Source organism: Ambystoma mexicanum, chromosome 2p, assembly GCF_040938575.1.
Source record: "Ambystoma mexicanum isolate Mex_15411 chromosome 2p, UKY_AmexF1_1, whole genome shotgun sequence".
NCBI classification, from domain to species: Eukaryota; Metazoa; Chordata; class Amphibia; order Caudata; family Ambystomatidae; genus Ambystoma; species Ambystoma mexicanum.
This window is the reverse complement of record NC_090923.1, coordinates 933,030,440-933,050,901: the sequence shown is the minus strand read 5'-3', so window position 1 is coordinate 933,050,901 and position 20,462 is coordinate 933,030,440. Positions and strand designations below refer to the sequence as shown.

The following is a 20,462-nucleotide window of genomic DNA, read 5'->3' as shown; positions in this document are numbered from 1 at the left end:
CGATCCTCTGCCCACCCAAACCATGACCTTCTCCCCACTGTTAGACAGAATCCTGTGCAGTGGCCTTAGGGACCACTACACACAATTATGACTACAAGTGGTAATACAAGTTCACCTTTGGTACAAGCCTGTACTACACTGTTAAAGTGGTAGCAGTAGCGGAGAAATCCTAGGCAATACTTTTGTCAAGGCAGACAGAATCAGAGAACACTTGCTGATCAGAAAATAAAGTCAATAGGCCAGTGTCAAGTGAAAGCGGGTTCCTGTTGTCGAGGATCACACAGTCAGACAGTTCAAGATTCAACGTTTCCAGGAGTATTTGGATATTCTCAACAGAGGAATCAAAAGTTATAAGAGGGAAGGAAGACCAGGGCAAGCCTTGGATGAGGAGATAGGGGTTCACCCTAGTTCCTCGAAGCTGGACACAGTACCTTATTCTTTCAAGAAGCTGGTGCCACAGCGGTTGTTCCTGGTAGTTTCCCGCAGACTCTCAGTTCCTGGGGCTTCCGTCGTGGGGACAAGAAGGAGGATGTCTGGAGTGAGCTGCACTACCCAGGGATGAGGCCAGCAGCAGCGACAGTGACTAAAAGGTGCGCTCCTTTAAAACAGGAGATGCTCTTCAGATGGCTATCCGGAACACTACAGCAGGGTGCAGCGATTTCGACCACGAAGAGGATCCCCTAACTGTGGAAGATGGGCTGGTTGACCCACCAGGCTCAAGGGAAGAAGACTCCGGACTGGATCTTCTCTGGTCGTTGAAGGGTAGATAGTTCAGGACTGCAGCAGGGCTTCACCGGGACTCTGTAGTTGCAGCAGCCGTCTTCTTCTCCGCTTCTCTTCGTTTCCTTGTAGTTCCAGTGGCGACTCTGACTTCCAGCCCAAGAGTCCTGCCTTTTATGCGAAAATCCCCCATTCACACAGCCTGGCTGTCAATCATGCAGCAGGGGTGTTGTCCGGCCCAGACAACCACCTCAGCCAATCATGGCAAAGTGCGACTTGGGTTTCCTAGGATACCCTGTGCAGGGGGTGACTACACCCCTCCCTCATATACAGCCCACCTAGACACCCAGGTGCCAAGAGGAGGGCTTCTTTGCAGAAGCTTGCCAAAAGACGGTGAACAAAGATGTCAAACCTGGTTTGCCGCACAAAGTAAAACACAAGAAGGACTTTAACAAAAAGAAATGCTTAATAAACCCGACCGGAGCCAAAAGAAAGCGTATTTGGTCAAGCGGGTTTATGTTCGAGGCTGATATAATAGCCTGGGACAATACCACGTTTATATAGTATAATCGCGGTAGGAATGTTAGGGTAGATACCACTGCCACGTCTAAATGTTAAGAGCAAAACAAAGCTCAGACAAAAAGGGATAGGAATTAACCCTTTCCAGTACTCCATGTAAGAGGGGGTGTACTGGGTCTGTCATTTTAAATGACTACATAAAGTAAATGGCAACTTTGCCTGTTTCTGGGGGACAGTAGTCATCCCCAGAAAAATGGAGTCAGTGGGAAGTCTCAAAGACAACCCTGTGTCACTGCACTGAACGTGCTGTGTAACGCACACAAAAAATGGGGCTCATGGAGTGGTGTGCTCCAGAGCCCAAGATCACACAAACAGTAGAAACACACATGGCAAAACACATGTAAGAGTGGGAAAAAGACTCTCACTCTTACCAAGTGGAAAAAATAAACTCCAGAAATCCAGCAAAGCTGCTGGGGGACTCACTAGGTGAGGGAAATTAGCCATAGAATGAGAATTCTCCCCAACACCCACATACTAAAGTTTGACCAAAAACCACTCCTCGAGACACCCATCCTCGAATGTGCCACTAGATATAGCTCGTACCTCCCAACCAAACACTTGAATATGCTTCACGACCCCCCCTTCCACAACTTTCCACGCATGGATAGCCCCCTTCTTCCCCATGTTCGTAGATCACTTCAGTGGAGGAGTCGTCTCAAGTCTACGAAACGTCCTGCCTCTCGTCACTCTCTTATGTGGTGGCAGACCTCTTGGTGGGTCTGGAGTCTTCATTAGCACCCCTTCGGAGGTCGGGTTCCCCCCATCTTGTACTTCCTCGGTGCGGTTTTGTAGGACTTGCATAACCTCAGCCTAGTTGTGATCCTGTAATCCACATCCATGATCTTGAAAATCAATGTAAATGGGAAAGCCCACCAATAACTGATCCCCTTCTCATTCAGCCTGATTGTGAATTTACGACAGTCCCGTCACCTGGCAAGCCTCTAACTAGAAATGTCCTGATGAATTCAAATCTTGTCCCCCTCATACAGAATTTCTGAGAGACGTTTCACCTTTTCAAGCACCTCAGACTTTTCTCTATAGTGATGGAAACGGACAACCAATGACGTTGGACGTTTACCAGCCCCCGCTCCTCCCCTATCAGTTCTCTAAACTTTGACAACCTTACCACCTTCTTCTGCGACTAGCGCATTCACTATCGCCTTGAACTTATTCTCCACATCCATAGACATCTCTCCTTTCTGCTCTTTGAGGCCGAGGACACTCAGGTTATTTCTTCTCCCTCTATTTTCAAGTTCACTGAGGTTCAGGTGGATGTCTTCCTCCTTGGTCTCTAGGTTGAGCAATGTGGCATCCTATCGCATTTCCAGCAGGTCACCATTGATTTGGTTATTGTCAATATTCTCCACTTTTTTTTTCAGCAAATCACCTCTACTATGCAATGCCTTAATCTCCTGCAAAATGCCTTGGATATCCTCATCGTAGCCAGGTTTACCTGATCACTACACCATCTTTCCTGCAGCGACACGTTCTTGCCTCAACTTGCCATTGCACTTTCCCTCTGGAATTTCTGCAAGACTGAATATCTCACACCAGTCCCACCTCAGCTTGCAGAACCAAATCCCCCCCTAAGATCTACTGCAAAGCAACACTGGGGGAACACACTTCATAACCACATTCTTCCACTAAATCCCCTTCGCGTGCCCCCCGCTTGGAGCTGTTAAGTCCTTTCAGTTCAATCCAGCCTGGGGCCCTGGCTTAGTGCTATTCACCACTAGGCACACTTTCACATCAGGAGAATGTCACAGGTGTTGACGCAAACGTATCTTTCACTGGGGGTGAAGGGGGTTACACATGCTACCTTCAGGCCACACTGCTGTCTGCTCCCATTGTCTGTCCCTGCTCGATACACTCTGCGTGTCTTTTCGGGGACGTCGACGCCCCAATCCAGGCCCTTCCTCAATTGCGTGCTGCGATCACTGGATTTCCCGCACTATCCACCTCCGGGCCGTACGGCCACTCATGCAGCACCTGGGGGAATGTCAGCAGGCCATTCTCACGTTTTCTCCCAGTGCTCCATTTCTTTGTCTCCCTTGTAATGTATGCACCTCACAGATGCCTTTGACTGTTTTCCACTCTACGCAAGGGCAGTACCCAACCATTATGTTGAACTTTCCTGTGATCTCTTCAAGGCCATATGAGGTTAGATCCTGTGACGTCATAAGGTCAACCTTCACATTACATCATTTTCTGTGATGTCATAACCTGTAATTTTTTCATTGAGTCAAATTGATGTGCCATCATTTCCTGTGATGTAATCATTATGGTAATTACTACTTTTTAAATTTTAAGATTCTTGCAGATTTTTGGTCACAAACGGCGATGAGTCCAACATCCATCTTGAAAAACAGTAAACACTTGTTAACTATGATGTAACACAGGTATTTGATAACATCTTAAACATACGTGTGAACGAAAACATAATGGACGCTGTAGTGTGTCTCTAAATATCATCAGCTGTACTAGTAACCTAATTGTATATGCTGTGATCAAAAATGCCCGTATAGCATGTGTCAAAACCTTTACTCCACCACTGGTGATCCCAACACTCCCAGTGTCAAAATGTTCTATTTGTACGATAAATGCCCAAACATACCTCTCAAAACGCAGTGGCAAAAAAGCATTGCAAATAAAGTTATGTCTAATATGTGGCAAGAACCTAAGTGTGGAAAAACTGTGTTATATCTCACATAACTAAAAGACACAGTGTCTCTAATAACACTCAGAGAAGATAAACTCACCACTTGTATAAATAACAAAGAGCCACCCGCGCTATGTCTCCTCGAAGTTTGCAGTTCCATTTAGGGGGGTCTTTTTCATGACATCAAAAATGAGTGACGTCCGGGGATGATTCAGCTTCACCATTCATTGCGCCCATAACCTGTTACCATTCGGCACATATGCCACAGTTTAGGGATCACGTATGCGTGGGAAGGAAGTTAAAAAATGCATGTGTTTAAACAATGTAAACTAACGTACTCGAGCGAGGTACTTGTTTACATATCCACGTCATAATGCCCGCCTCGAAGCTTGTGATAGACTAGGAAGGACCTGCTTGCCTGTGAGCAGAAGCGAGTATGCAAAAGCTAATATGCTCACTGGTCAGTAAACGCATCTGGCCAATACATTGTTATTGCCGGTCAACGCTGTCCCTTTCTGTGGAAGAGCGGCAAATGCCCCTCACGTAATAAACTACAAATATACTCGAACCCAAGGGATGTTCATTAACACTGCCATTTTGAAACACTAAGAACTGACTTCATAACAAATGGTGATGTATCGTGCCTAAAATGACTGCATTAAAATACAATGGAAAATCAGTGCTTTTATCTGTTCGCACATGGCACCGTCACACGGATGCTCTGACACTGAACCCAGGGAACGCAGGGCATAGAGTGTCTGTTTCACTCAGGCAGCATGTCATCATCAATCAAAATGAATCGGGCCATTACGCTCACCTTCATAACACTGATAGGAGGATGCTGCTCTAGGCCTGGCAGCCAGTGCTGTCTGTTGGTTAAGTAGGCCCAGTCCAAGTGCTACTAGAGCTGCTGCCTGCATGGTTCTGTGTTGTGTTGGGCTGTGTGTGGCCCTTTTGTAGGCTCCCAGTGTGCTGCTGGGTCCAGCTGTGCTGATTTGGTGCACCTGTGCCCTAATTTAGTTCAGCAGGCACTGTTTAACGTCATGTTCGCGGTGGCATCGGTACCGCCACCGTGATCACGGTTTTAACGCCATTTTTCTGGCGGTGTTTCCGTGTCCGCGCTAGTTGTGATGCTCGCAGTGTTTCGTATTGCCGGTAACGGAGGGGTTTCCGTGCAGGTGGACTTTATGGGACCCTTAACTCCGCAGTGGCGGTTGGGGGAGGTGCTATTTCCGGGGCCGGGGGTCATGATTGGGCAGACGTGGAAACGGTGCCGGTATGGTTTTACCGGCGGCGTTAACTCCGGACCGGTGTACTTGTAATGAGGCCCTGTGTTTTTTTTGTGGGTACTCATGACTACTAGAATCATCACAAAATGAACAAGACGGGTCTCAGGAGCAAGTGGTACAGAGACAGAGATTTTTACCTTGGCAGGGGAGAACCTATCTGACCTTGACGAACCCGGACACAAAACAGTGATAACCAGCCTCGCAAATGCGCTGGTGCTAATGCGCTGCCGATGTTGGTAAAGCGCTGGTTATGCCGGGATTTGTAGTTCCAATGAACTACAAAAAACTAGCAGAAAAGCTGTGAAGCACACTGTGAGTGTGCGTATCTAGATGCCAATGCATTGCGTAAAGTATAGCAAGTGGTACAGAGCAAGTATAGCGGATGCAGGTGAATAGCCTGTTACTGTAGAATAGAAATCAACAAATCTAAAGATCGATCAATAAATCTAATCGAGGTGTGTAAAAATTACTTTGCCTGCCATTCGGTCAATATGAGAGTAAAAGCAGCGTTTTGCTACCTCTGATTTAAATTCAATCTGGAAGTCAGTTCAAATTTAACAAATGCTGCATTCACCCCTAAGGTGCAGATTAGCCAATATGAGTGCTCAACGCACAATGCTCTCAATATGCACAAGGTCTAATTCGTGTATCGCACGGAGACAGGAACTGACAAAGGTTAACTCGCTCAATACAATCCACGCACAGCTTATGGCCTCATGCATCTTGTCCGTGCCAGAGGCCTGTCTGCGGATGAGGTCGCTACAGTGGCTTCTAAGCTCACAGTGGTCTGTGTCAGGGAAGAACTCCGGAACTTCTACTGGTCACGGATAATGTGTCCAGAGACCTGCGATGATGGTCTGTGACGGACAACCTCCTGAAGGAGTCGTTATTTGGCCACAAGTGACACTTGTCACAGATGTGCCTGAAGAGCTGGGGCGCTCACCTCCGAGAACATACGGTGAGGAGAATGTATGTGGTCCCCATCAGAGTGCCGAGAGCACATCAATATGCGGGAGCTAAGGGCAGTCAGGCTGGCCCTGGTAGCTTTCCTCCCCTCTGTGAAGGGCAATATGGTACTGGACCTGACGGACAATACTGTAGCCATGCATTACCTTAACAGGGGGGTGGTGTCGTCTTCTTGCATCTGTGCAGAGAAACAATGCGCTTGTGCTTCTAGGCTCCTGAGAACAGCGTGTCTCTGCGGCCCATCTACCCAGCAAGGAGAACACTCTAGCGGATGCACTGAAGAGGCAGTCTTTTTCCTCCCAGGAAGTTCTGGAGGAGATTGTCTCCCTCTGAGGGACTCCCCATGTGAACCTCTTTGCTTCTTGCGTAAACAGGAAGTGCAGGTAGTTTTCCTCCAGGGAAATTCTTCGCTGGGGAGACGCCTTCATGGTCAAATGGGACTTCGACCTGCTCTGTGTTCTTGCCAATCCCTGTCATTCCGCTGGTTCTCACAAGACTGTGTCTTTTTAGGACCACAATGATTTTGATCCCTCCAGACTTGGCCCGGAGAACGTGATACCCATAGTTGTTCAACATGGTCATCTGCCCTCCCCGAAGTCTTCGGTAGAGGATGGACCTCCTCTCCCACTCGGAGGGGAGGGTCCTGCATCCAAACCCCCACAGCCTGACCTTCATGCCTGGCTGCTGAAAGCTTGAGGCGAGTGGATCTGCTAGAAGACCCACCACCAAGTGCATTTCTATCTGTATGTGGCAGAGGTTTTCGACGTGGTGCTAGGAGAGGGATCTGGATCGTTTTACGTGTTCCACTTCCTCTGTGTTGGAATTTCTTGTGTCTTTGGCCGCAAGGGTCTACACATTGGTACAGTGAAGGGGTATCTTGCGGCCATTTCAGGTCTTCAAGAGGACCCCCAAGCAGGGTCACTTTTTCATGATCCCCCCCAGTTATTTAATTCCTGAGGGGTCTTTCCCATCTGTTTCCCCCCACGCCAGTTGGTTTTTCCAGCATCAGATTTAAATTTAGTGTTGGTGTTTTTAATGGGCGCTCCATTTGAGCCCCTTCATTCTTGTTCTTTATGACTGCTCACCCTTAAGGTGATTTTCCTGGTTGCCATCTCTTCCGCTAGGCGGGCAAGTGAGCTCCAGGCTCTCTGTTAATCCTACCTACTTGGTTTTCTCCAAGGAGAAGGCAATACTGGGAGTTAGACCCTCCTTCCCTCCGAAGGTGGTCTCTTATTTCCATCTCATTGAAAAGATCCATCTACCCATCTTGATTCCTCCGCCTCACCCTTCCAAGGTAGAGGAATGGTTCCATCGGTTAGATCTGGTGCGGGCCCTTAAGTACTACGTCTCTCGGACACAGGAGAACAGGACTGATGATTATGTAGGTGCCCAAGACGTGTCTCAATGGATAATTCTCTGCATCTCGGAATGCTACGATCTGGCTGGCAAAGCGGTCACTTTTGCTAAGCATTACTGCTTGGATGCTACGTCCGGGCAGGATGCTTGTTTCAGCAGGGCTGTCTTTCAGAGTTTTCTGGTTTAGGTGGTGTCCTTGCAACCCTCTCCCTCCAGGCCATTGTACTGATTGGGGAGTCTATCAAAGATGAGGAATCTGTGGGAGCAAGGAGTTCATTAGTATGACAAATTACTTACTACTCTGTAATGTTCTCTGTCTGATGGACGTTCCTTCCACTGATTCCTCATCCCCCCCCCACCTGCTCTCTTGGGGTAACTATTACACCTTAGTTCTGTGGTCCTTCAGCATCAGAGTTCTATGGAAAAGGGTTGGAACTAGGGTCACGGGGCAAGGCGCCTCTATATATACTGACCCCAGCGTCATGTCGAGCACGTAGAGGCATTGGGTGGGACCAACGCAGAGCTGTGCCCCCTGGCGGTGGAAAAAGTTTCCAAAGAGCAGCTGGCGCTGGGAGATGGATATCATAGATGAGGAATCTGTGAGAGGAACGTCTATCAGAAAGTTCAGAATGCTCTTCAGAGTTCAGGTTGACAATTTTGGACATTTGCTCCAAGGCCCCAGCACCAGTTTCACCCACTGGGTCCAACAGGCTTGGTAGAGCCGCCAAGGATTCCTTTGACCTTGACTGCATGTCTATGGGTCACCCTCAGAAGACACGGCTCCGGCCTGGCGTCCTGCTCTTCCACTTTCAGGCATCAAGCTCTCGATACGTGTCCCCCACACCCCAGCACCCAGCGATACTGGGTCTCGAAGACTAAGGTTTTCATTATCTTCGATGATGAAGGTGATCTTGCCAGATTCCAGATGGATCCCCATCACTCTGGGGGCGGTCAAGGTAGTTCCCTGAGCAGTTCTGGGGCCAGTATTTGCAGGTGCTGGCCATGAACCTGCATGATACCAGTGGCCATCTACCATCTCTGGGACCTCGCAGCCAGGATGGACCTGCTCCCCCAAGGACAGGTCCTTCATCCGAGCCTCAGCTGAGCCTTCATGCTTGACTGCTGAGAGGCTGTGATATAAGAAGCTGAACTTTTTGGACACCGTCCTATATGTACTCCTTTCCACCCAGAAGCCAATCACCAAGTCCAAGAGTGGGCTTGCAGAATGTTCTACTCTAGATTGTTCGCTTTCAACCATTCTCCTATTCTTGGGTACTGTTTTGGAGTTTATGAAGGTGAGCAATCTGTGAGAGGATGCTTTCCTTTGAAGGAAAATGTACTGACTGGTCATGTTTTTCTATGGATTCTCTGCCCCCAGATTCCTCATTGCCCTCCCATCCTGCCTTTCTTCTGAAAGCAAAATAAAAAATAAGGGGGAAGAACAGTTGGACCTTTCTGTATGGTCATGTGTGTTGACATGTCTCTATTCTTTGGTGTTTTTCCCGCTGCTTGTTGCTGCTCTTAATTCTCTCTATGCAAGATTTCCCTTGGCTGCTGAGCACAATGGGGGATGGAAGAGCAGACTTGAGGTAATGTGGTGTAGTGTGCTTCGTCTATTCAGTGATAACGTTCTGCCCAGAGTCAAGGAAGCTGAACTTTGTAGATGATGGTCGTCGAGATTCACTATGCCCATGCTGAGGTTTTCTAAGAACAGCTGGTGCTGGAGGCTCTCTATCTAGGTCAGGAAACAGTTGGAGGAGAATCCTTAGAAAGAAGATTACGGGTACGCCCTTCTATAGCTTCTACTCCAACAGATTCATCATCACCCACCTGAAATGCCCCTCTTCTGAAAGCAAAAGAAAAGATTAAAGTAGCATTTCAAATCAAATGGATCTTACCGAATGGGATAGGTGGGTTTGCATTGCTTTGCTTCTTGGATTGGAATTCTTTGCACCCTGTTGATGCTTTAGATTCTCCTTAGGCAAGTGTTCCATCAGCTGCCGAAAAAGGGGGAAGAAAAGGAAGAACTGATGTAATGTGGCATAGTGTGCTCCATTTATTAAGTGGCAACGTTATGTCTAGAGTCGAGGACATCGAATGTTGGAGAGGAAAGTTGCTGAGCTACACTATGCACCGCTTGTGAAATATTCCGAAAAGTTTCTTGCACTAGAGAATAGCTTGATGAGGACTCTTTGGGAGGTGAATCTTTAGAAATAACATTACTGGTAAGTAATTTGTTAGCTAGTTTGAGAACATGACTTTGAAGGCTGATGCAAGGTTAAAGGGATGAAAAGCTAAAAGTTAAAAAGCAATACTATGGGGTCTGACACTGAAAAACTGGGTTTATGCAGTTCAGTAAACTAAAACACTGATGCAAATCCTGTTGCTTGAACAGTCCAAGGAGCTGAAAGCGCTCATTACCTCATTGATCAAAGCAAATTAAGCCATTGGTATGGGTAAGAAAAGTTTGGAAAACCATCAGAGTTTGGGCTACTCATGTGTTCCATGACCATCAGTTGGTAATCAAACGGATAATCTATGGTGGGTGTTTTTTCTACTGAACGTTTTAAATGCATGTTCCACCTGCGGTGGGAAGCAGGTGTATCCATTGTGGTCACTACTTGGTGAGTCATTACCCCTATGATTGGTGATGAATAGAGCGAAAGCAATTGATGAACTTTGCCTGACATTACTTTGTTCATAAGATATTTGGACAGTGGGCTTTTGATGTCTAGCAGAGTGAATTATTTGTTTAAAATCGGTGTATTCTAATATGTCTTCTAAAAAGGAACACTACCCAAGATAAGTAACTTGTTCTTATAGTGGTGAAGTCTTCCAGTGACTACTCTTCCTGAGATAAACCACAAGGGTGCTAATAGTTTAAACATCCCAGCCATTTAATTTATTAACTAAATGTAGACAATTGAGCCGCCTTTAAATTTTGCAAATAAATTAAATATGGCCAAACTTAACATGCCTTTGCGCTCTATATGGATGGCTTGTTTACCTGATGGGATGCATCATAGGAGAAACACTTGTGGGAAGCTGCATTATGATGCACATTATTCATCGAAGTGTCTTGAGATAAATGTCCTGAACCTGAAAACATCAATAAACAATTCAGTAGTTGAGTTAGCACATTAGCATAATTTAATTTATTTGGCCACTTAGTCACATTCTGGGATATATCTTCCCTTTGTTCCACCTGTCAATCGGCTGTCTCAATTTGGGTTTCACTTCCCAAACTGTAAGATCAGACGTGTCTATTTGCGACTGAAATTTAACAATTTGATGACGTTAGAAAACACTGATGCTTAGTATAATATACCTGCCGAAAGTAGGCAATACCATATATACGTGGGTGAGACTTTTGAAACTTAGAATCACTTATTATTATATTGTAATGCAACAACCCACTACAGAATACAATATTTTTTGGGAATACTGCACACCACATACAAACAATGAATCAAAAGAAAATATGGTTTGAAGTCACCATTTTTTTTTCTTAAACGCTTTAAAAAAAAGATAGACTTAGAAAGACCGCTCTGTGACTGCACAGAACAGTCTTTTAAAATCGAACTGTCATGCCCCTGGTGACAGGCACGCTAGGACCCGGAATGCCGTTAGGGGAGAACAGGTAAGTGTTTGTGTGTGTTGTGTGAATGTGTATGTTGGGGGTTGTCTTGGGTGGGGGAAGGCAGGTGGCAGGGGCTGAGGGAGAGGGTTTTGGGGGTGAAACCCCCCACTTACCCCTGATTTCTGGCACATCCCGCCAGAGAGGATGTGGGTAAGCGGTTGGGGGGGTTGAAGCAATGGCACCTTTTTGCTTTTTGTAGGCTGCCTAAAATCAGCCAAAATAAGTCATTTTGTAAGGTGACCTGCAAAAAGCGAAAAAAAGACAGAACCAAAATGTATGGCACAGAATAATGGAGGGAAATGATTGTTACATCATTTATTGTGCTATAGTTGTATGGTATGCGATGAAGGAATTGGCATGAACAATATTTAGTAAATGTTTTATAATGTTTCTTTTCTTTGATTATTATATAGAAAGTTATGAATGCAGCTTTTATATACTAATAAAAAAAGGAAATCCCAGCCACAGAGCAATTGCCATTAGGAACTTTGACTTGTGACCCCCACCCCTTAGAGAACCCAAGCAGTAGTCTCCCATATTTGCTCCAATGAGACCATGATCTGTGCTTCGTACGTATGTAGTGTGACTGCCAGTGGCCAGCGGAAACATTGATGCACCAGCACTCATGCATATCTCTTAAGCTACTCTGCTGTCCATTGCCTCCTTATAGGTGTGAGTGGGGCAATAGTGCAACAACTATTTGTAAGTCTTCCAAGAAAGAGAAGTGCAGGTGTACCAAAGACAAATAGGTTAACAAACTCCAAGTCACCAAATGCAGGTTATGTTTTGGTCACTGTATTACATGTGATCCTGCAGGACATGCATTTCTTAAAGCTTGACACTTCTCTGGCTCTAAACAGCACAGGTAGTTGGGGGTTTTTGTCAAAGTGAAATTAATTTAGAAAACTGCAAGTGCTCTGAAAACTCTCAGGGCAGACCTGATTTGCTCTTTTGTTGCTATGGCTCTTTCTGGCCATTGTCTCTTTAAGTAGCGCCACTGGGCAGCTCCCTGCAAAATGAACAACATTAAAGAATTGTGTAAGATGATGTAATGGTGCTCACTAGATGTAAGGGCATGCTATGCATGTGCACCCACCTCATCGTATTTAAATGTTATCAATTTGTTTATTTGTAAATTGTATTTTATCATCTGATCAAATTGCAGCAATACACTGATATTGTACTTTCCTATCCCCTACAGTGCATCACTTTGGTCGTGCAGTGATCATGTTTGGGGTCCCATATGTCTACACTCAGAGCCGAATATTGAAAGTGAGTATGGTGTGGCTTCTAGCCCTTCAAAATGATCTTCTCCTGCAGTATCATGTGTCGGTCCTCCTGACCTGCAATTTTCTTCTGTTGCCGTACTGTGACTCCTCTGACAGTGCACCTCAGACCTGGCTTACAGCACTCCCTGCTATTCCAATACTGGGATCAGAACACGGCTCTGCTTGTACACTTTAATCCTGAACTTCAGAACCCCTACTATTTCAGTGCTGGGTGTGCACTTAATAATTAGTGCACATCAGTTTTGACGTGGATTATGCCCTGCAAGTCCAAATCTGTACATCATACTTAGCCCTTCTATGACACCCCCCAATCCCTACAGTGTTGACCTTACACACCCTCTGTTGGTTTATTACTGAATATAAATAGACCATTGCAAATGCACTTGAATCGTGACATGCTCAATGTTTTGCTGCTGCAATTCTGACATCCTATTTAAGATTGGCCTCAACTATTTGAATCTGTTTTCTTGCCTACAGGCCCGATTGGAGTACTTGAGGGACCAGTTTCAGATCCGAGAGAATGATTTTTTGACATTCGATGCCATGAGACATGCTGCGCAGTGCGTTGGTAGAGTCATCCGTGGGAAAACCGATTATGGCCTCATGATTTTTGCAGACAAGGTAAGAAACATGGTTATGGCAGAGTCCTGGTGAATAATGTACAGTTGGAGGATGCTGCTTGGCAACTCTTGCAAATTACATTTTAACATCAAAAGCAGGTTGAATGTTTGCACAGGGTTCCTGCCTCACTCCTCGCCGCCCCACCGTGACTGAGCCCTTAAGTGGTGAGAGTTTAGACATTCGATCCACTCTTTCTTTTTGCTCTTTCTGGTGGTATTATACCTTGGTAGTTCCCAATCTGTTTCTATTCTCTTTTTTGGTCCCAGCTAACCAAGATCCCAGTGATCATGACAATTTATTTTCCTCCGAGGTTTGTCAACCCATAATGACATGCCTTCTGTTTTGATGTGAGTAATGTTTATTACGCTGAAGTGGTTATTACAAGCAGAATAAACTGCATATGGGTTCAAAAGTTTTTTGATTGATTGACCCAATATGCTGCAAAAAGAAAAAATTTGATTATTGGAAAAGGTTAGTTTTAAGAGTCTTCCGCAAGAGGGTTAGAGAATCAATTGAGTAATTGGAAGAGAGCTCCAGAGACTGGGCTTGAGGACCGAGAAGTGCCTATCACCTCTGTGGATGTAACAAGTTGTAAGTACAGCTTGAAGGCATTGATGCAAGGATCGAAGAGAGCGAGTAGAGTGGTAAAATTGAATCTTGTTGGCTAAGTTTCTTGGGGCCAGACTGTGAACGCATTTGAAAACCAAACATAATAACTTGAACACGATTCTTGGCCTAACCAGTAGTCAATTAAGAGATCTGCTGAATTGTGAGATGGAGGAAAACTCTGACACATGGTAGGTTAGTCTGACTGCTGCGTTTTGGGCATCCTGTAAGAAAGAAAGTTGTTTGTCTGGGGTACCCATTAAGATGGCATTTGAATAGTCTAGTTTAAAGTTGACCAAAGTGCCAACAACTGCTGGTTGGTCAACAGCAGGAATAAAAGCGAGAGCACCAAACTTGGTTTCACATCCCAAGTCAGTCTGCCAACATCATAATAGATATGTTATATTGTGATCCAACTAGGTGGAAAATTCAACAAAGGAAAGGAGGAAGTAGCATCCACAAATGGGTTGCTTAGCAGATGTTTGGGACCAGATAATCTGTGAGTTGTGTGTTGAGTCTGAATTTGCAGTCATGCCCTAGTGGCCATTCTGCATTTACCTCTTTCTAGAGTTCTCAATAATGACAGGATGGTGTATGCATTGTCAATGCTATCAGTACTGTTTTATAATTGCCATTATTCTAGGGTAGTAGATAGCCATTTTCAGGGAATCTGCTTATTGTTACCTGATGAGCAGTGATCAGATACTGTGTATTGTAGGACTTCACTAACAGTATTCAGGCTAAGTCAGTCCATTTTTATATCAAGTTTATTCACCACAGGCACTGGCGCTGGCTTTGTAATCAATGGCAGGCAGGGATTCTGCTCCTGGGTGTGCTGTGTGATCACTCACAGGATTGGTCATGCATTATGTGTGTGAAGATCAAGTCTATAGGCTCTGTTTCTGTGGCTAGTGTTAGACTTCGTAAGACTTTTTAAAGTTATTGAAACCAGTACAGATTCAGTTTTAAACAAACATATTGCAATCTTTGACCAAAAAAGTATTAACTGAGAAGTTTTACTCCCACTGGCACTGATAATTGTACTTATTGAATGTAACTCAAGACTATGCCAAATTGTTCTAATTCTTCCATGCTCGCTTTGACCCGAATCTTCATAGTTGTAATGGATGCATTGACTACATTTTTCACTAAACTCCAGACCAAAGGCGAATACAGATGTAGTCACCATTCCCATTTTTCGGACACCAGTGACCCATCGTTTCAATTTATTGTATTCTCCCACAGATTCCTCATTTTGATAAGTTATTCTTGCAGCGTCAGCTGCTAGGAATATTTGTCGACAAGGGGTGTAGTGCCACTCGACATGCAGTAGGTCCAGTGTCAGAGACAGACTAAATGGTGACATTTCCACAATGTATTGCTTTATTTAAATAAGAAAAGGCCTTCCAGTCCCTATTCTAAGGGTTTGCCCTACCTAACACAAAACTAACTAGGGTGCTCAGCGTCAATAGTGTTATCCAAAGCAATAGTCCGTTCTCTGTCCCAAAGCTAATCTACACTGACCCTACCACTAAGCAAAATAACAAAAAGATGTCCAGGAGACAAGCTTTCTACGCTTCAGTAAGCTATTCTTAAATAGTTCTTTGTGATTTCTTGAATCGGTTCTTTCAGTTCTTCTAGTGGGCTCTTCCACCTCTGGGGTATCCCCTTTTCTCCCGGGAAATGAGTCACTTGGTTTACCAATTGAGTGTTTTGACCCTTGTCCTTAATGCCAACTTGCAGTGTCTCTTTGCTACTTTCTTCTCCTAGGTTTGGAAGCTGTGATCCTCTATATTTCTTAATCAGATGGTTCTTTCTCCATTCACTTCCCTTGACTCTTAACCATTCATTGGGATGAGTCGACTGAGTACCTAAATACTGTTAATCTGTACTTGGGGCCTTGGACACCGTGACCAACAGAGTGGCCCCACTGTGCCCCCATTTCGGTCGAACTAAACCCTCTGAGCCATGGTATAGCCCGGAATTGAGAGCACAGAGACAAGCGTGTAGATGCTTAGAAAGGAAATGGCGAGTTACGATGCAGACACACTCATGCTTCTTATAAGCAAGCTGTATCTTGTTATCAGCAGATGGCTCACTCTGCCAAATCTTCTTATGCTGCTTGGATTAATGAAGCACCATGTGCCTCTTGAGAGCTGTTTCGAGTAGCAAAGGAGCTGTCAGTATATTCGTCTGGGTCCCCAGCTGTGCAACCCCATGCTCAGATGCACTGTGGCGAGATTAGCAGGGATTTTTTCTGAAAAAGATTGCTGGTATTTGCACAGCTATTACTGTGCGCCAAACGGAGAAAAGTGGCGTTCAGGTGCAGGTTCCTACTGGTCTTCTGGGTATGCCCTCAGTAAATAACTTTAAATTGCTCCCTATATCTGACCAAGTCATCAGAAAAGCTCTTATGAGTCTGAAATCTGCCTCTCCACTTGATGCGGTCCCTCGTCAAGTTATCAGCATATTGACTGAAGCAGTTCAATACTCCTTCTCGACAGGGGTGGTGCCCTCTGAACTGAAACATGCAGTGGTTCTCCCCCGGCTAAAGAAAAGTAATATGGACCCTAAAGAACCCGCTAATTATCAATCTATTTCGCTGCTTCCTGTGATGCTGAAAATGATGGAGGCAGGTATTGTTCCCCAGTTTTCCTTGTTTATGGAAGGAAACTATTGTTTGCATCCATCTCAGTCCATATTTCGCCCCAAGATGAGGACGGAATCAGTGATAATTTCTTTGTTAGATGACTTAGCAATGCTTCAGGATCGCAGAGAGACGGGAGTTCTTACTCTCCTCGATCTCTCCGTGGCTTTTGATACTGTGGACTACGAGATTATAGTTTAGTTTATTATTTGTATAGCGCCGCCTGGCCCTGGGGCATCCAGGCGCTTTGCAAGGTTACAGGTTACAGACACAATATATGCAAGCATTACATGTAATAAAGTCAATATATAAAACAATAGATGTGTTAAAGGTCAGCAATATAGACAGGAGATTGCACAGATATAAGGGTATATACATTAGTGAGGCTCGATAGTTAAATAACATGTTGTCATTTATATTTCTTTAGCAAGTAGCCATGTTTTGACTCTGTCTGAATCTGTGAAAGGAGGGTTCTGATCTGAGGTTGGCTGGTAGGGAGTGCCAGAGTTTGGCGGCGAGCACGGTGATGCTTGTGCCGCCTGCTTTTTGGATCTGGGGATATTTAAACATTGTGTTTGGGCTGATCTGGTTGGGCGAGATGGAACGCGAAGCGTGAAGTTATCAGAGAGGTAACTGGCTAGGCTCAAGTTGGCATATCAGGGGCCACTCTTGACTGGTTTAGCTCTTTTCTGACTGGGGGTTCTCAAACAGACTCTTTTCAGTCCTGTCATTCCTCGCGGGTGGAGCTACTCTGCGGAGTGCCTCAGGGGTCTGCTCTCTTTCTGCTTCTTTTTAATCTATATGTTCGGCTGTTGGCCGATCTTATCACTGCATGTGGGTTTTTTTTTTACTCCTATGCAGATGATACTCAGCTTATTTTCCAGCTTGATTCTCCTCAGACTGCCCCCTGAGAGGTTACCAGACTGTCTCGAGAAAGTGGGAATTTGAATGGCAGTTAACTAGTTGCAATTGAATGCCTGCAAGACAGAGGTGCTGGTGGTTGGTTCCAGGGAAAGAGTTTATGGAACTCTCATTACTGGCCGGATTCTCTTGGCCCCTGTCCATCTCCCTGTGCTTCTGTAAAAAGCCTTGGAGTTAAGCTCCTACCGAATGGCTCCCGTGAAGACCAGATCTCGGCCATCTGCAGTGCTTGGTTTGGTACACTAAAGGCCCTAAGAAAAATCTCCCTCTGCTCCCTGCTGAAAACCCATCAACTCTGGGGGAATCCACTGTGATCAGCTCACTGGACTATTGCAATGGCATTTACTTGGGGCAGCCTAATTATCAGATTCAACGGCTGCAAGTTCTGCAGAATGCAGCCGCTCGTCTGGCACTTGGAGCCCCCCGTTTGACTTCTACTCTGCCACTGCTACGGCGCCTTCATTGGCTTCCTGTGGTGGCTCACATTGAATTCAAGATTTTGTGTATTGTTCACAGAGCTATCCACAATGTGGGCCCACATTTCTTGAAAAACAAACTGCAAAAATACTGTCCCATGCGACACCTACGTTCAGCCACTTCTTTTCTGTCTGTCACCCCTGACAGGGAGAGCAAGAGATTGGACGCATGGAGCAGGAATATTTTCAGCTCTTCGTGCCTTGGCCTCTGATGTGTAAATGTCTCTTGCGCTTTGGCCACATTTTCCTTTGGCCTGTGGTCAGTTATGGCTGAGGTGTCTGAGCACATCCCAGAAGGGGAAATGCAGGAAGGCTTTCAGGCCCTCATCAAGGACAGCGAGGAAGCCTCCCGGCCAGGACACCACAGACTGTGTTGCAAGGATGATGTCCCCCAGCACAGACTTGCAAAGGTTTCTTGGCTAATGACATCTGGGTTCGCTACTTCTGGACATGCCCTTGAATGGCATGAACTAGTTCGGCACCAAGGCCGATGGGTCGCTCCTGAAATTTCAAGCCTCTATGGTACCACCAAGTCACGTCACTGGGGCTAACAGTGCGAGCCCGGCGGCAGGAAGAGTTTTTTTTGGTGACACTTATGCCCATAGAGGTAGAGGCCAAGCACCATCAGTCAGGCAAGGGTAGCAGCATCCATACTGGGGCAGGGGCGGGGTGCACATAGTGGAGGTGCTTCCACCTCCACTGTGCTTTCCGCATCCCCCACCGCCCTCCAGCGCAAAGTCTCTCTGAAGTGGACTTCTGCCATATGTCCCCTGCGGGAGACAGAATATTCCTGTTTGGCGAGGAATGGAGAAATACCACCTGGGATGCCAGAGCTTTACAGGTCATCCAGCAGGGATATTGCCTTCCTTTTGCCTCGCACCCTCCAGGCCACCCCCATGCTACCAACCATTGCTTTGGAACCTCTCCTACTGGAGATCCGACAGCTTCTGGCAAAAGGGGCAACAGAGATGGTACCCTGCTCGGAACGAACGAGGCAAGGGTTGGTTCTCAACATACTTTCTGATGCTGAAGAAGGGCGGAGGTCTGAGACCCATCCTCAATCTGCTGCTTCTGAGTGTCTACATGCGTGAATTCAAGATGGTCACTCTGGCCCAGATCATTCGGACCGACTGGCTAGTCGCTGGATCTCCAGGATGCTTACTTACATGTGGCTATCCACAAGAAGCACAGGAAGCTCAGAGAGGCCCTAGAGAAATTGGGCAACTGTTCCTCAGATGCCATTGAATGGATAGCTTCCTTCCTGGGAAACAGGAGCTCCAGGATTCAATCGGGCAATCGCTCATCGGCCGCTCAGCAGATAGACTGTGGAGTCCCTCAAGGAGCCAGTTTTTCACCACTGCTATTTAACATGTACATGCGCTGCCTCTGCACCCTCCTGACCAACTTGGGCATATTCTTCACGAACTACCACGGACAGTGATGGGCTCAATTCAGTCTATAACTCCATTGAGGCCTTGATGATATCCAACTGGATGTGCCTGAATAGAGGGAAAACTGAACTTATGGTCTTCGGATCCCCTCGAGCAAGAGCAAAATTAGATCCAGCTTATGCAACCTTCCACATTAAAAACTCACCAGTAGTAGTCACAGAAAAAGTGAAGACTCTAAGCATTTACCTGCAGGCCTCACTGGGAGCAGAAGCACAGGTGGCATATCTTAAAAAGACTTGTCAAAACCATCAAAGACTGCTAAAAAAATAAACCCCCACCTGAGTCATCAAAAAAGCTCCAACATCGCGAGAGCCTTCATACTTTCCAGTCTCGATTATGGCAATTCCCTTATGCTAGGTGCCAACAAAAAATGCCTCAAACAATGCCAAACCATATAAAATAATCCCATAAGAACAATCACAGGCACATCCTATAGAGACCACATTTCTGATGAAAGGAAAACCCTCAACTGGCTCTCTATAGAGGACCGCATTTCCTTTAAGTCCATGTCCCTTGTCCACCGCTGTCTATATGGATCCGCCCCCGATTATCTCAGAAAACTTAGACCCTACGTACCCAGCCGAACATTAAGATCAGGAAACAAAGAGCTGATCCAAACCGGACAAGTAAACAAATCCAAGGGCTTGGGCCGAGCCTTCCCCAGTCTAGCCTCGACCAAATGGAACACACTCCCACTTGATCTTCGACTTGAGCCAATTATCTTATATTCAGAAAAAACCTGAAAACGGCTCTTTTCAAGTAACCATCCTGACCCAATTCAGACCAGTCACCTGACCGATGCGACCCGCTTGTCCCGTCATTTTTTGTTGTCCTACGTCTCTGTGTTAGCGCCCTGATGCCTATGGGCTGCGGCGCTGTATAAATAAACAAATAAAAATTAAAAGTGGGAAACTGTCCATTTCAAATCAAAGTCCTCCCTTTTAGCCTTTCTTCGGCACCCATGGTTTTCACCAAGCTGCTAGCAGTAGTGACTGCTCGCCTCAGGACGGAAGGCATTTTTTACGCTCACCTGACTCCCACGGAGGCGCTGGCCTGGTTCGCGCTGCTGTGACCTCTTCTAAGGTGATGCGCAGAGTTCGGAAGACGGACTGGACCGGGCCCCCAAATCTGGCTTGACTGGCTCGCAGAAGTATCCTTCTGTAGGCGAAAATAGGGGATTAACTGTCTGCGGGGTAATGCAATCGGCCTCCCACTTTCCCCTCTCACCCTCCTTGAAACCCT

General features: G+C 46.0%; 1 protein-coding gene across 1 annotated transcript in view; it reads left to right on the top strand.

The window, feature by feature from the left end:
* ERCC2 (ERCC excision repair 2, TFIIH core complex helicase subunit) overlaps positions 1-20,462 on the top strand; it is a 1,037,455-nt gene that overhangs the window by 903,114 nt on the left and 113,879 nt on the right. The window contains exons 20-21 of the mRNA XM_069644679.1: positions 12,411-12,481; positions 12,976-13,119. Coding sequence (XP_069500780.1) covers positions 12,411-12,481; positions 12,976-13,119 — 215 coding nt within the window. The remainder of the gene's footprint in view (positions 1-12,410; positions 12,482-12,975; positions 13,120-20,462) is intronic.